Source organism: Odontomachus brunneus, unplaced genomic scaffold (assembly GCF_010583005.1).
Source record: "Odontomachus brunneus isolate Ranch 3 - 2012 unplaced genomic scaffold, Obru_v1 Obru_scaffold_033, whole genome shotgun sequence".
Lineage (NCBI taxonomy): Eukaryota > Metazoa > Arthropoda > Insecta > Hymenoptera > Formicidae > Odontomachus > Odontomachus brunneus.
Window position 1 is genome coordinate 538,416 of NW_022639483.1, and position 16,668 is coordinate 555,083.

The window sequence follows — 16,668 nt, forward strand, 5'->3', positions numbered from 1 at the left end:
TATTATATTGTGTGTGTGTGTGTGTGTGTGTGTGTGTGTGTGTGTGTGTGTGTGTGTGTGTGTGTGTGTGTGTGTGTGTGTGTGTAATAAAGTACCAGTGTGTGTTACATACTAATACAATTTATAAATGATAACATAACATTAAAATAATAAAATCAACAACACAGAGTACCCAACACAGATAAAACGTTATTTTTGTACTTGCTCATTAACATATTAAGCGGCTCATTAACATATGAATCGAAAGATAATATGGAAATTGGTATAACACATCGTCAGCTTTGTCGCCTTCAGCAATTTTCTTCGATTTGATAACATTGTATTTTATGTTAACCTTTCATCAAGATGTAATATGTCTATCGCTGTTAGAGCCGTAAATATGTAAATTCAAAGGCGCATAATTAACATACTAAACTAATTTCTTTCTCTCTTGATTAAGAAAATTTCATCACTATATCACTATATATTTAAAAATATATGCGTACGTTTTACGACACCATCGCAAAAAAGAATTGCAATCAAGTGTCACCGTCACACGCATTAAAAAACAATTACAACCATCACAATAGCCATCACAATATTAGAGTTTCGCGGAGACTTAATCGCAGAACTTTCCTTTTCAAACTGTCTTGAATCTCTCGATAGTTTTCGAGAGTGGCCTCGAAAATGAGATACCTACTGAAAAACCACGGAAAGTTTGCGAACTAAAAACACCCGATAACCTATCCAAAAGGATTTGAAAGACGGTTTAAAAGTAGCTGTTCTCAATTAGGAAATTCCTATTGAACAGATAGAAGAGCGCGAGATGTTTAGTAGTAGAAAACTACTGTCATCGAGGGGCAAGCGTGTTGGCGAGGAACGTATAAACGTTGGTGACTGACGGTACCGTCTGCACGTAAGTATAGACATGTAAGTAGTGGAGTTCGCTGATAAACATAAGTAGCAGCAGAATAACGTATGCCGGCCAGCGCATGAGCCTGATGTACTCCCAAATGCGATCGAGGAATATCGCTAGCTGCATATAATCCATAGCCGCGTGGAAGTTGAAGATCCTCCAGCCGAGAGCGACCGCCCAGAAAAGGGGGCTCCTGAGGACGATAGTCTGTCTGGCGTAGAACTGCTCCTTGGTGACCAGAGGTGGTCTGTCATCGGTCTCGAGGAGATCTTGATACACGGATATGTAGCGATTCCACACGGCGCTTGTCAAAAGGAAGTGCACGCCGACCAGCAGCATATGATACAAAGGCGAGTTCCAGAACGAGATCTTCGGTGAGGAGACGCCGTTGTCGCGCTGAGTCGCCAAGGACGCGGTAGACTTGCGATTCGAGGACAAGCGCTCGTAGCCGGCGCGGCGGTTGGAGCTGCGCTTTAGCAGGAAAAACACCGCGACCACGAGCGCGATGCAGCCGAGTCCGTCGCACACTCCGTCCACCAGATAGCCGACGGAGCCGACGTCCGAGCGCTCGCCCTCCACGTTGAGTCTCTGCCGGGCGACGTGGCCGTCCAGATTGTCCAGCCAGGCACGGACTTGAAAGAGAAGCACTCCCAGTCGTCTGTGGGCGAGGGAACTCCGCGTGATGTAGCGAGCGCCGAAGACGGCGACCAGCACGTGGAAGGCGCTGATGGCGTTCGGTGACAGCCACGTCCAACACTTGCTGATGCCCAACAAGTAGTCCACCAAGGACGCCAGAGGACTGAGGACAAAATGATTTGGATGGTCCAGCATTATCGCCTTCACCGTCACCAGGCAGATCGGATCCATCTCGCACAAGATCGGCGAATGATATGGCGCGCCACCGTGCGTGTCGTTTGTGCGCGGCCGCACGTCGTAATTCTGCGTCCTGAAATAAAGCAGCAAGTCCATTCCGAGAAAGTACAGCAGCGACAACAGCAGTAGCGCCAGGCAGGCCCGGTTGGTGAACGCTGGCGAGCACAACATCTTGCGGGACACGATCTTTTACCGTTTGGAGTGAAGGCCCTCGCGTTATTACTTCACCGGTGACCGACTATTATTGCTACGCTTCATCTGATCTTAGGACCGACTTTTTCATTTCCCTTCGCTGCAACGTCTTGCATGCCTTGCATACTACTGCTCCTCGTTGCGATCATTATCCGAAACTGTCACTAGCATTATAAATTCCCATACTATTATTGCTATCGGCAATCATGGCTAACGGCTACTCCCTCCGTCACTCAGCGCTATCAGGATCGTTCTAGATGTGTCACGAGAATTTCGCAAAGGATCGTGAAGACTGTCGCGGCGCCGTGTTGGATCGGCCGCCGTGCTGTTGTTCTTCAGGATGATCCTCCTCTCCGTCCCTTTTTCTCCCCAGATACATGCGAGTCCACTGATCGTGTCCGTCTCGTGCGATCGTTCGAGTTCCCACCTCGACGCAGCGTTGATTGTGTCGCAGAGAACACTGATATATACGGCAAGTATAAGTTAATAAAGTGATGTTGAGATATACATAGCGCGCTTCCGATGGATCAGTTTCTTTATATGTCGCGATGTGCCGTTCCGACGATATGGCGCACTGATAACCGGCCACTGTCGACGACGACGACGTTAGACTTGAATTCGTCCGTTGAACCGCATGCACGCAACAACGCACGCAGACTCCTTGGAGACGGTTTGGTTTATCGTGCCATTATCCCAAGGTGCTCTGAAATATTTTGCAACACGTTTCAAGCCGCATTGGGCGAATACACCAACTGTTATCAGCGTACTAGCACTTCTAGCTTTCTCAATGATCAGATTACGGCGCTGCGTTAGCCGATATTTCCATTTTATCGCGGTTAAGATAATCGTGACTCGTCGACGGGCTCGCGATTGTCTCGCCACTTTCGGCACGGCTGTTTTGCCCCGCTGGGAAGCTCGCACAATCGCTGGCGAGATCCGTCGACGTACTACACGCACTGACGGACAGCCGCCGGTTCGTCGCCGCTGAACCGATCACGGGCTTCACTTTATTTCGCAATAAGTCAGTATCGGAGATCAATTCGCGGGACTTATCTCTAATCTGATTCGGCCAAGGGGATGCGCGCGACGTATAGAAGGTGCGGTTGATACGCGTCGCGTCGAAATGCGACACGCACGACAAGACTCCGTGCGGCACGGAGATAACAAAGCAAACGCGATAATGTCAATAAAAGAAATGTTTTTTTTTTCTTTTAAATTTCGTTTTTTCGTTGAATTTCGTCGGCCGTTCGACAAAGGGCGGCTCGCGAAACAAGGCGAGATGGAAGGCGGAATTTGAGATTCTTTCCTGAAGATTCTCTCGCGTCTGCTGCTGAATTCTCGCACGCGGTGTTACTCGCTGCTGAATTAATTGTTCACGCGGTGCTGAGTTGCACTGAATTCGTTTCTCGCGCGAAGACCGGCTTCGGCGGTAAATGAGGAATTACTGGCACGTACAACAATCACGTTCGTTCGAAACGCGAGCCGGGCGAGGGGGGAAATTTACTTCTGCAGCGCGCGTGAATAACCGACGAAAACAGAAACGTTCGTTTATTCGGAAGTCAAGCGCGATTAGTTGTGGATATGCGTTACGCACATGTGTATTTTTTACATGTAAACATAGACCATCTTGGCACTCGATAATATACTCGTCACGGAAAAATCGATTTTCGTATTTCCGGCGTATCTGCTTGACTTGTAACACGAGGTCAAACACAGTGAATACAAGCCATCAGTGACATTACATCCAATGTTGTAATGTATCTAGATACATTAATTTAATTACAGTGGATATATTTATCTAATTACAATCTCTAGATACTTTTTGTGTATCTTTATCTGTAACTAGTTAGATTTTTTACTTCAGTAACTATATCTATAACTAATTTCATTTTACCTTGTATCTGTATCTAAGTTTGACACTTTAGATATAGATAGAAGTTACAGTTACTGAAATGAAAAATCTAACTGGTTATAGATAAAGATACACAAAAAATATCTAGATATTGTAAATAGATACATGTATTCACTGTAATTAGATAAATATATCTACTGTAATTAATAAATGTATCTAGATACATTACAACTAGCATGTATCTAGATATAATACACTGATTACATCAATGTTATAATTCCCTACTCAACAATGTAAGTACAGTATTACACGTGTGCTGTATGTAACAGTTATATCACTGAAGACTGATCTTTCCAATTTCTTGGTAGATTGATTGACAATTAAGTCATAGATCTGTCTTTGTCTAACTTGAAGGAGGAACAAAGATAGACATGATTTAACCATCAGCTAACACATCAGGAGACTGGAAAAATTCTGAGTGGGAAATTATGACGCTTATGTAATGATATTATTAGTCCGTGCTCACTGAGGACATAGTACAGAGTATAGTGTGCAGAGTAGGTGTGAGTTATTGCTAATTAGCGAAGTGTGTCAAGGAGTAATGTCATAATGTCTACTTGCAACTTTTTGCAAAAACATAGGTATTTATCTAACAATATATTAATGTATTAATAAACACAACAGCTTGATTTTACGATTCCACTAAAAAAATTGCCATTTTTTTGCCATATTGATGACACCTTGTCAATTCTTACCTCTTTGTAGTAACACTTTAAAAAACTGTTTTTCCTTTATAAAACAGCCTTTGTAATTCTTAACTTTCTCATATGTATATTGAGAGAACAGTTGGAATATTTCTAGTATTATTGTAAGAGAATATCGCTAACTTTAATATTAACAAATATAAAACACATATCTGAGTCTTACCTGAGGCACTTGTGTGCTTTTACCACAGCCTGTTTCACCCACCAGAACCAGGGTTTGATATTTCTCCAATAAGTAAATTATGTGGTCTTTGTTTCTAAATATAGGAAGCCGTTGGCGTTGCATATCAAGCGCAAGTGAGTGGTGCGCATTATAAACAAATTGCGTAGACGAGTGGGCATCAATATCAGGTTTATCTTCTTGCCACATGTTATCCCCTGATCAATAAAATTGTTCAATTAAGAACAGACATCTCTCATAGTTCATTACGTCGCGAATCAAATCTCAATGTATTTCCACTGTACCGCATAGGTTATATTCGAGTGCGTGCTAACTCTCAAACTGCAAGTTGTTTTTTGAGAATACAAGTCATTGTTCAGAGAGATATTCCCTCACTTGATGTACCGTGTCACAATAGAGGAACTTTATGCAGTTTAATGTAATAAAATTGCGCATTGCGACCGACTGACGACATAACCTTACCTGGTCGGGAGAAAACCGGTCGAAGCATCTTTGCACGTTTGTAAAATAACGTCAACACAAGGGAACTGCTGTGTCACTTAAATAGGAAGGAAATATATGTTGTATGAATGAAATTCAAATAAATCCATATCAAAGAGTAGCGCACGAGTGTAATGAAAATTATGACGTGTTTTCACTTGTACACAGACAGATAGATGGCTCCTACTGTCTTTGTAATTTAAAAGGCAGTCGCCCGCGAAATTATAAATTTCAAATTGTAGAGTTTATCCCCTTGTCCACAACCTTGCTTTAATCTTTAAGCTGTAAGAAATTGACCAACCATTATTTTAAAAATAATCAACAAAAGATTAAAGCAAGAGGTCTGTTTAATGTTCCTGTTCGACAATATCCTCAGAATTCACCTGGCTGTCCTATTAGTATGTGTATTTCGGCAAGTCTATATAATAAAAGTATTGACAGAGTAACAAAATTTCGATAACAGGATTTCCGTTTGGCTTTTATTTCTCCTGAACTCTATTGTACATTTAATTAGTTGTACAAGGGATAATATTTCGCAGTACGAATATAGAGAACCATCTTTATTTGTATTTACTGTTGAACACATTTTACCATTTTAAATCTTAAACATACATGTTATTACCCTCTCACTGATCGACAGTTATATTCATTACATGTAAAGCAAAAAAATAATGATATTGAAAATTATATGAACCACTTTACTATTCATTGAGATACCTCCGCGACAAATAAAACATTCGAGCTACTGAAGTTCACGCGTTAGAAACGCAACTAAAAAGAAGACAAACTGGTGATACATGACAATTATTAGTTTTATATAACATGCAACAAATTAGTACTTACATCTGTATTAATCACGTCACACAAATTAATCTCGAAATTGTGATTATTTCGGAGTCGTACTTGTGTGTAGAATCAATCATATGTTAACTAGCTTTTCTTTTACCGGACGATCGTCATTTCTTTATTTTTATGTAACATTAGCAAAACTTCAAGACCAAACTTTCTTTACTTGTCAGCATTTTTATACATATACATGTATATGTACGTATAGGTACAATGTGTGAATATACCGAGGTAAGATAAGTTTACACGTATTATATAAGTCGCGCCTCGTATGATAAAAAATAAAAAGAATTTAGAAAGAGTTATTTCGATTTCTAAAAGTTACGACAGCGAGTCTGATGATATCCGTGTCTAAATTAACAAGTTTCTTGGAAACGTGTTTCCTTCATCGTTCAAAGAAAAGTTATTTTTGCAAAAACACATCGTATGTGTTAGTGGATTTTAACGCACATATAATTTACCTAAAGCCTAAATAAATGTTTCCCTTTTTTCTCCTTTTTTTGCGAAAGTTTCACCTTTCATAAATACGTCATCAGAACAAGCACGTTCGAAATTAACCCGTAGAAATGGCGCTCTCTTAAATTTCTCCACGACGTCAGCGAATGGTCGCACGTTACAAACCGCAATCTCTATTTTCGGGAATGTACTTTGATTCGCAGAAAAATATCTATCTCCGATGTATATAGCCCAAGGTGTGTATGTGTCTACGTAAGCTACATGTGTGTCTGTGCGTCGGAAACAATGAGGACTAGTAGTAGTAGTAGGTGGAAATATTGTGTTGCACAACTGTACCCATTTTCCAGACACCGCACCATCGTTTGTCCTGATGATGGAGAAATATATAATTATAGAAATATATTATTTCTAAACGTTATCGGGGTATACTTCCTTATACTTTAGGGCTCTAACGCTAAATGAATATATAATATGTATGCGCGTGGATGCCAGTACAGAGAACACGGTGTATGTTTATGCTTTACACATCACGGTCAAATGTAGTCGCAATTTTAAGTGTCGGACACGTGTTACGCTGTTGCCTAATTGCTGCCCTTACAAGAAGTACTGTAAGAGAAAGAGAGAGAGAGACACACACAGTCATCCTGAACACAGAGAATCCTCCTTGATATAATAGACGTCAAGTGTTCCTTTTTGGTTCTTTCTTTTTTTCTGTTTTTTCGAATGCTCGTCACCCTTCCTGAAAATGCACAGACGATCGGATCTGCTCTGGCTTCACACTCGGTAGTTAAAATTGCGTCTATGGATTAGGTCTGTCAGCAATAAACGTGAGAGAATATTAGGCCGTAGCCTCCTCCGCGTCGCCGTTGTTCTCGGTCTCGGCGCACTTCTCCTCGAGTCTCGACTTCTTCTCGGGGCTCGCACCGTCCGTTGCTTCCTCCGTTGCGTCAGCCGCAGCCGTAGATTTCCTCTTCACGCAACAGCTGTCGACAGGGGCATCTGGAATTGTAAACGAGAATATTACCAATTGTTGCATTTCTCTTTTCTTCAGATTTTAAGCATAAACGAACGAGGAAAACGAACAACAGACAGAGTCTATCTGTCTGTTTAGTATGACAACACTTACCTGTGGAATCTCCATTTTCCGTAGACTCGGCTTCCTTCTCATCACTCTCTTTCTCCTCACTGGAGCCATTCTCTTTGGTTTCCTTAGTGTCTCCGTTTTCAGATGTTTTCGAGTCCTCGTCGACTTCCTGTACTACCTTCTCCTCCTCTACCACCTTCTTCTGCGGGGTAGTGACTTTGGTTTCCCTGGAAACGACATATGATGCTGAATACGTTTTCTCAAGGTTTGCACTTTTATAGTAGGGTATATACTGTGTGAACAACAGATGCTTATTCCGACAAGTCAGATATTGATTATAAGAGTAGAGAGAAGATAACCTGTAGAGAACAGAGAGACTATATAGTGGAAGCTTTATTTATAACTTTTTCGAGATAAGTCAGATATTGACTATAAAAATTCATACTGTACAACAAAGTTAATTTTACTCATGAGAGATTGTGGAAAAATACTTATGAGAGATTGTGGAAAAATAGGTTTACTCGCTGTGGCACATGATATACACATCATATTGTATTTTTATACAAGAGACAAAAATGAATCGCGGCCAAAATTGCAAGAACTCTAGGCGACGCACACCAGTCGTCACACGTGCATCAACATTGCAAGTAACATTACTTGTACGATTTTCAATTCTACACGTAATACGTAATTATAGATTGAAAATAATATGAAATCTAACAAATTGTTGCATCTGTTGGTTCACTTCGCACTTCGAAGAACCAATCTCTATTTTCGAACGCTGAATAAAGACTTGAACAATGATAGTATATAAAGCATTGAGGCACACATACGACGTTCGGCGTACATTCGCCGTTCAAAATCGCAAGCCGTTGCTGGCGCGCTCCCGCTTCGGTATTTGCTGCCGTTTCACATTGCTGGCTAGCAACAAGGACGACGCGACGAACGGAGCGAAATAGAGATAGGACGCCAACTGTGGCGACACCTAGCGAGAGTTAATATTATCCTCCCTTCGTTCCCCTCGCGGCCTCGCTCTTCCCAACGTTACTCCCCGCCATCGCGTCCCTACTACTACTACTACACTACTATTAACTACCAACAGATCTACCGTCACTACACACTCTCACGACGATTCACGACGCCGAAGGCTTCACAGCGGACGCTTGTGTGTGTAACGCGATGTAATATATATAACGTCCAATTCTCTTTCTCTTTCTCTCACATCGCTTTCAACCTCGCGGTTTTTACATGCGCAGAGAAACGCAAAGGATGCCGTTATACGTCTACTAACCGCTACTTCGTTCCACAGGTAGCAATGAGCAACACGAGACCGGTATACATAATCAAAGACCATGAAAAAGACGAGTAAATATAGACATCTTTTTCGTGCGTCTAACATATATCGAAGACTCTAGCAGATCGAGATTATTACACCGGCATTTCACGGAGGATCTCCGCGGGAAGGAACGCGCGCGATAAAGTCGCCGCCACCGTCGTCATCGTTGCGTTATCACTGGCAACGTCTAATCGACGTGAGCCGGCACAGATCGATACGTCGTCGACCGCTTTCGAGTCGATACGCGTGGCATCAGAGCAGGAAAGACCGACGGTTCCTTTCGTCGAAAGGAGCAAGAGAAAGTCACGCGATGGGGGAGTAACGCCACCACCGCCACCGTCGTCGTCGTCGTCGTCGTCATCTCGCAGCAACGCTACGAATCGAAGCGGAGAGATAGAGCGAGAGAGAGAGAGAGAGAGAGAGAGAGAGAGAGAGAGAGAGAGAAAGAGAGAGATCATCACCGTGTGTATTTTCGCACGTTCTGTGGGTAATATCCGCGGAAAACATCGTGCATGCAATGTGTATACGTATTATGCACGCGGATCCCATGCGCGCGCGCACGTATATACATATATATAGGCGACGTAAACAAACGAAGCAGAAGTAGCCGAACGCGAGGGACAAAAGAAACACGAGGCCGCCGCCGCCGATCGTCGACGATGTACCCGTCTTCGATCGCGCGCGCGGACGAAAGCGCGGGCGACGGAGGAGCAAGGGGCAGGATAAGGGGAGAAGAGGATCCGGCGCGGGACGACGATGCCGCCATAGAACCGCCGCAAGTAGAGCACGCGTCGTGTCGCGCGCGCGACGGCAAGGGCAGGTAATTTCCAGCGATCGTTAGGCGTCCCGCGAATCGCCCTGAGAACACATCGTTACGAGGAAGAGCGAGCGAGCGAGCGAGAGAGCGTGAGCGAGGGAGAGAGATGGAGAGGCGGAGAGAAGAGAAGAAAGAGCGACAGAGAGAGAGAGGGGCATCGCTCGCTGCCTCGTTTCCCCCCGTACCGCGCATCGCGTCTCCTTCTCCCCTCGACTCCGCCGTTGCCCCCGCGTGCTAGCCAACCTTTCTCGACGACCGCGCGACTATCTCCACGATAAATTCGAAAGCGATCGCGGCAAGGGTGACGAAATAACGGGAGCACGATAATTCATGGAAAAGAGGCGAGACGGGCGCGATAACGTTTCCGATCGCGCACGAGAAGGTGAGGATTTCGCGAATTTGGCGCGCGCGAGTGAAGGAGAGAGAAGGAGAGAGCGAGCGAGAGAAAGAGAGAGAGAGAGAGAGAAAGACGGAACGAACCGACGCCGAGCGCGCGATTGCTCCGCCACGCGATTTTTCCACCGGGAAATCGATGCCGCACGTAGCCGCGCGTATTTACGCACCGGCGGACGCGTATATATACTCACTTGGCCTCAGTGTCCGCCATACCGATCGATTGGATCGCGAGAAATGCACGCACGAACAGCACCGAACTTGCAAAAAGCACACCTCCAGCCGACACGGCGTTACGCGTCTTCTACGCACCGGTAAGCACACGTCGGGGATTCCGGTAACACCGCTGCCGCGTACCGACGCGCAAATGGCAGAGGGAAACGCGCCGCACTGATTCGCCCGAGACCCGAGCGACTCCGGCCCGGCCGGCGGACCGGCGGCCTTCAAACGCTTTTCTTTCCCGCTCGTTTATAGATGGCGCGCCAGGCGAGCGCCGCTCGCCGCACGCGCGCGCGCACACCGCTTGCGGCTCTCGCTGCTCCCGCGTAGGGGAAATCGCAGGCACCGTGCTTCTCTCTCTCCGTGCTCGCGGTCGGACAAAATGAGAGACGTGAAAATCGCTCGGCGGTATATATCGTTGCGTTGCTTACGTTGCTCGACGACGTGCAGCGGGTTGCAAAACCCGCTCAGACACAACCGAGAGCTCGGCGAACTGTCAAAACTGAGAGTCATTAACGCGCTTCACCAGTAATGATATATTATCAATTATATTATACTATTGTTATACAATTATTATTATTGCTATTACTTAGTGTTGTTATATTATTAACTGGATTATTATTGCGTGAGAGTGTCCGTCGGTAATGACTGTCAGTTTTGGTAGGTTGATGAGCTCCCAACTTCATTGTGTCCAAACAGTTTTGCAACCCACTGCACGATGTTGCCGTGTCGGTATTTCGTCGGTAACACTGTACACTCGTGTACTACATGATACACATAACGTGCGGCGAATGTAATAGATCAATAATTATGGCATATGAACGAAAAGAACGACGTAACCTTCAAGCCTCCAACATGGCTTTGTCTAATTAAAATGCAATTCCGCTTAAGACGGGAACGATTCATGAAACTATTTTCTATACGTGGCAACTCGGGGGCGATGGAGTAGATAATTGAAGCTACACTGCTGTATATTCATATCGTCATGTTGAATCGGAATTATACACCGGTTCAGTTCAGTTCCTGATTCCTATACGTCAATACGTTTATTATGGATGAACTATTATATTTCTCGTTCCTTATGTTTTATTCAGCACGTCCCGCCCGGTCTTAACCGTCGTTATCGTTGCTTTGCGCGCGCGATATCATCCGCTTAAATATCCGCGAAATGTCATTTGCATTCGGCATGATTCCGCAAAGCTATACGAGAGCAATTTCGAGATCGATACGAGTCCGGATCGTCCCGAGACTGTCGACACTTATTGAATTTTAGGAGAGTCACTGCGTCGTTCAGATCTTCGAGCCAAGTCAGTTATCGTGATCGTCGCCGGCGAGTAGATTCAAAGTAGACCTCAAATACTTCGCACGTAGAAGTCGGGAGAAATTACGTTCGAAAACGTTCGATCACTGCCCACGCTAACGCGATCGAAAGTGTAAAATAAGGGAAACAAGTCGTCAGAAAGAATCAAGCGTCGCACATAAATTATTTTAGTTAACTTAGCTTGTAGTTTTTCACTCTTATTTTAATTTTCTTTTATCAGTAAAAGTATCTTCATATATGACTTACGAGCCCTCTGATGGGTCTTCAGTCACTTTTGTCAATAAAAGAGGATAGAGAATATAAGAGTCTTAGATCTTTATTTAGAATACTGTTCGACCAATATATGTGTCTCCAAAAATAATTTTTGAGTCTTCTGATTGGCTATAAGCTACTTTTCGAGACTCTTTTATCGATAAAAGAACGTTCAGAATAAGGATCTTTGTCTTTAGAGTGAAAAAAAGTGTGTAACCTGGTGCTGAAGAGAAAAGAAACAAAATTTCATTGCAATATTGGTTCACCAATATTGGAAAAGAATAACTCTTATGATAAGCAAGGTTACACGCACGACTGTCAACTTTACATACATCCGCTCATAAGGTCGAAAATCGTGCGGAACACTGACAAGTGAACGCGAAGATATACAACCGTGGACTAAAAGGTTGTCCATAATTGTCGGGATGAGTTTGCGAACTGCTCGTCTTGTCTAATGGGAGAATGCCGCCACTGGATAACAAGGATGACTTCACAAATTCCTTCGAAAAATTACGGACAACCTTTTAGTCCACGACTACGTGTATACGCCGGTGAACGGCGACATTCAATTATTCGCGGCACTAGTTCGCCGTGCGAAGGCAGCGACACCACCTCGAAGTCTCGACAGTGCCCCCTGCCCCGCTAACCGTTCCGTCGTTCCCCTCCGTTGTCGCAGCGCCCAATCGCGTTGCAGCTTACGCATCGAAAAATCTGCGCGTTTCCGGCGCTAGCCGTTTATTTTTATTCGAACGAATTGCACTTCGCTTTCTCGAGAATGCGCGTCCCACCGCGCCTCGTCAATCGACTCGCTCGCTCGCTCGCTCACTCGTTCGTGCGCGCCGAGGATCATGTCCGATGCACGGCGATCGCCCGCGTCGACACCCCACGCGCTCGGGAAAGTTCTAGAAGTTTCGAGGCATGGCGGCGCTTCCGCCGTGCGGGAAAGGTGCGCGGCGCATCGCCTCGTGCCGCCTTCCACCGTCCATGTTACAGGTTGCTTCCGCGCGAGCCCTCGATAAGTACGGCTTTTCCCTCGTCGCGCAAGTTGCAATAACCGTCGCCCCGGCGGAGAAATCGACCACTTCACGAGCTCGATACGCGCTCGATCTCTTTTTAGGAACGGGTTGCGGCTCACCTTGTCCTCGGGCTTCCGCTTTCCTCGGCAATTTTTCGTCGCGTAGGACTCGCGTGGGGGAAGGGTCGCGCCTCGGAGAGAACTACAAGCAGCTCTCTAGAAACTTATCATTCGGTCCCGACCGTTTTATTCTCGTGGCAAGCGCGCTTTCTAGGACGAAACCGCGGTAGTTTCGACCGTGTCATTCGTCTCGCGGCAGCTCACCGTTTACAACATATGTAACAGTTGGACGAGCATGTAGGGGGAGCGAGAGATTAAGCTTTTTTGAAATATCCTACTTTCGTACTATTAACAAAATTGTAGCAACGAGGAAACATATGCGCGCATCTGTATATCACAGGTAATTGGTCGTGCCAACGCGCGTCCTCAGGAACGTCGAATAAATTCTTCGTGAACGGCCGAGCGCTCTACTCTGCGAGAAATATCTAAGAAATAAAATGTATTTATTCGATGTAAGTATTGTTAACGTATTTACTCGTACTAATATAAGGTATTTCTCAAATAAGAGAATATATACGTTTACGTAAAACCACAAGTAGAGAAGCTTAGCTTTTCGCGGGAGCAATTGTTTATTCTACGCATATGAAAGAATTCCGATTTAGCTTGACGTGCTATCGAGCAACCACTGAGTAAATATTTACATTCTTTTTAGACATCTTCTCTCTCGATGTACGTGGATCCGCCCAAAGGCGCTCGTGCACGCTCTCGCCGTGAGATAATTCATTAATCGTTGTCACGAGCGCATACGCGTTTTTAGCCGCGCTGCACGCTTGCACGGCGATTCGCTCGTTCCGTAAATATATTTTTTGCTCTGTGTGTTGCGTGCGTATGTGTGTGTGTATATATACACTGGTGGCACGCGCGCGCACGTCCACGTAAGCGCGCAGATAACCAGAGCGGGTAGCAGCTGCCGTACGCACCGTGTGTGCAGGTGAGACGGCCAGATGCCACCTTCTTCCGAGTATCTCTCAACATGGTCGAGGCCCCAGCCTCGGGTGTGCTCAAAATTTTCGACGGCACTTTCACGGGGGAAAGCGACGCGCTGCAGTAAATACGCGTGCGCTCACAACAGTGGAATATTCGTCCTCTCGCGTTCTCCTTCTTTCCCCTCCCCCACCCCGTCTACCTCTCCCTCTTCGCCACGCTCCTTCTCCTTCGCGCTGTCTCGTTCTCGCGTCCCTCTCTGTCTCTGTCCCACCGACGTAGGTCCGTCTCCCACGCGCTTCCGTCGGAGACTGAAATTCGCGGCGGTGGTTTGTTTTTCCTTCGACTTCTTTTTTTTTCGGGATCCCTTACGTAAGCGCTCGCGCGCCGAGCCGTCGCGATAAATTAACGTGATATTTGCCGCGGATCGTAATTATTACCTGATCATCGGTACATCTCTGAGCCGCGACCAGCTGGCTGGCTGGCTTGCTTGCTTGTTTGCTTACTCGCTTGCTCGATAAGCTCTTACTAGGTCAGTGGATGTGTCCGCCACGGCCGCGGATCTATTCCGACACGACAGTAACCTATATTTGCCGGTGGCTTTTGCAGCGTGTCGGGACGGACCGCTAAAGATAGCGGCGCGCATCTAAATTTTCATTTCGCTGGACTCAATCCCGCTCCTCCTCCCGCCCTGTCCTCCCACCACCCCTCAACCCCTCGCTCCGGCGGTGTCGCTCTTATTGAGATGCGCGCCGTACACTTTCGGGTCTAGGTTCTCGTAAGAAGTGGTGAGACTTGCGACACACAGTAACAGAGAGAGAAAAAGAGAGAGAGAAAGAGAGACAGAGACAGAGAGAGGGAGAGGTAGGAAGAGAGGAAAAGAGAGCAAGAGAGCGGAATTAGAAATGGAAATACACCGACGTGGTCGGTCGCCACGTATTCCAGTGGGGCCTACATACGCGAATACGCTTATTAATAGCACCCCGAATAAATACCGCCCCAAGGATGCGCGCAGAGTATCGCGAGCGTCCGCGTTTTCGCGACGGCCCATGCACAAAGTCCGCGTGAAAGCGCGCGCGGCCAGCGTAGAGAGGAAGCTGTTAAATAATTTGCATGCGGAGCGCGACTTGGTCGAGAGCGGCTTTTATAAGGACGAGCGAGTTCGAATGAAAAATCGACAAAGGATTCTCCTTGTCCTTGCGACTAGTGCGCGATTTGGGAACGACTTGGAGGAAGGCATTCTTTCCGTCTCTGTCAAGAGGACTATCCCCCTCGCTTTTCGATGATGATATACTCGTGAGACGTGCGCGTCCCACGAAAATCCGCGGAAATCGCGCGTTTCGTAAGTCTCGTGAGCAAGAGGCGCTCTCGGCGTCTTTTCCCGGCGAGATGTTCGCGTAATAAGAAGAAACCGGCGTGCTCCTCTCGACAAATTGGCTCGCCGCTTCGGGTCATGGAATCAATAAAGAGCGCGTGGACGCGCGCATCCTGTAGGGTAGAATCAAACAGAGCTTAGCCCTAAACAGTTCAGGCGTGCTCCCACCGGGTCCTTTGTACTACCGCCGACGATATCAAGGCACGCAAACGACAGTGCACACGCATGCAAATTATGCGGGCTATCTTCCCGACGTAATCCACGCGATGATGTACGCGTGTGTGCGTACATGAGAATTTGAAGATAAGCGAGATTCCGAAATACTTTTATCATCGCTATATACACAACAGAAAAACATATCGCTGCATTCGAGCAAATGTTACACTCGTTTCAGGTGTTTCGTAAGCCTATATGTTGGGTTGTGTAATAGGTAATTGCGGATTTTCCAGGCAAATGAGATCGTGTTTTGTGCGCTGTTGTAATTTTGCAAAACGATGCATGCGAAGAATAACAGGATATCGTGGATCGAAATCGCGCGAATAATTGTTTTATAAGATTACAGCGATATGAAAATACAATCGTTTAATTTCATCTGAAAAAGAAAATCCGGACTTATTTATGAGTCCGCAAATGTATCGTCATAAATTTATTCAGAATACATTCCCTAAATCCGAGCAGGCTTAGCATCGAGAAAGAAAGTGTCGAGAGCGCTTCAAAGGTAAGTGCACATCGGCATTTCGCGAATCCCAGCATGTGAGTTGTTATTAACGAGGTATACAAATCCGCGACATCGCGCGGAACACGACGGATTACAATATTCTCTTTTCGCGTCTCTCTATCTTATCTCTCTTCGCGTAATATTTCCATCTCTTCTCGCGCAACCCAAACAACAGCGGGTAGCTTGTTCGCTCCACCGAGGTACATTGATATATCATATTCGGCTAACATTTTGGGCCCGAGAGCAACGCGCTGTGGCGTGATTAATAGCCCACTTACGCGTCCACCTTACATTCGGCGGTTATAAGCTCTTCGGTATAGGTATAACTTATGCCACGAATGTGTATACCTGCTTTATACCTAACGTGGTGTTCACAACGCACGGTGCTACACACGAAAATGCCGCGTGTGTTCGAGCGGCCTGACCCGGTCGCACCTTTTTGACTCGCGAGCAACCGGTTCCGTCCTCCTCCTTCTTGCCCCTCACCTATCTTGTCCCTTCCTTCGGCCTCTCTCTCTCTCTCTCTCTCTCTCTCTCTCTCTCTCTCTCTCTCTC

At 45.8% G+C, this 16,668-nt stretch overlaps 3 protein-coding genes across 4 annotated transcripts in view; all 3 read right to left on the minus strand.

The window, feature by feature from the left end:
* The window catches only part of LOC116843448 (probable ATP-dependent RNA helicase DHX35), a 10,041-nt gene extending 4,614 nt beyond the window's left edge, over positions 1–5,427 (minus strand). Inside the window, exons 1-2 of one of the 2 annotated variants that reach the window (XM_032813847.1) lie at positions 5,220–5,427; positions 4,740–4,954 (exon numbers count right to left, since the gene is read on the minus strand). In XM_032813847.1, the coding sequence (XP_032669738.1) occupies positions 4,740–4,954; positions 5,220–5,247 (243 nt within the window). In that variant the 5' untranslated portion in view covers positions 5,248–5,427. The other variant, XM_032813848.1, reaches the window with a different exon arrangement.
* Positions 20–4,888, minus strand: LOC116843450 (ceramide phosphoethanolamine synthase). Its single transcript, XM_032813850.1, has 2 exons — positions 4,740–4,888; positions 20–2,663 (listed from the first exon to the last, which is right to left on the minus strand). The coding sequence occupies exon 2, from the start codon at positions 1,937–1,939 to the stop codon at positions 830–832; it is 1,110 nt and encodes a 369-aa protein (XP_032669741.1). The 5' UTR covers positions 1,940–2,663; positions 4,740–4,888; the 3' UTR covers positions 20–829.
* Positions 5,428–5,694: 267 nt separating the features above from the next.
* Positions 5,695–10,629, minus strand: LOC116843452. The gene is made up of 3 exons (XM_032813851.1): positions 10,364–10,629; positions 7,666–7,850; positions 5,695–7,538 (listed from the first exon to the last, which is right to left on the minus strand). Exons 1-3 carry the CDS (start codon positions 10,381–10,383, stop codon positions 7,378–7,380), a joined length of 366 nt encoding a protein of 121 aa, XP_032669742.1. The 5' UTR covers positions 10,384–10,629; the 3' UTR covers positions 5,695–7,377.
* Positions 10,630–16,668: the final 6,039 nt, after the last annotated feature.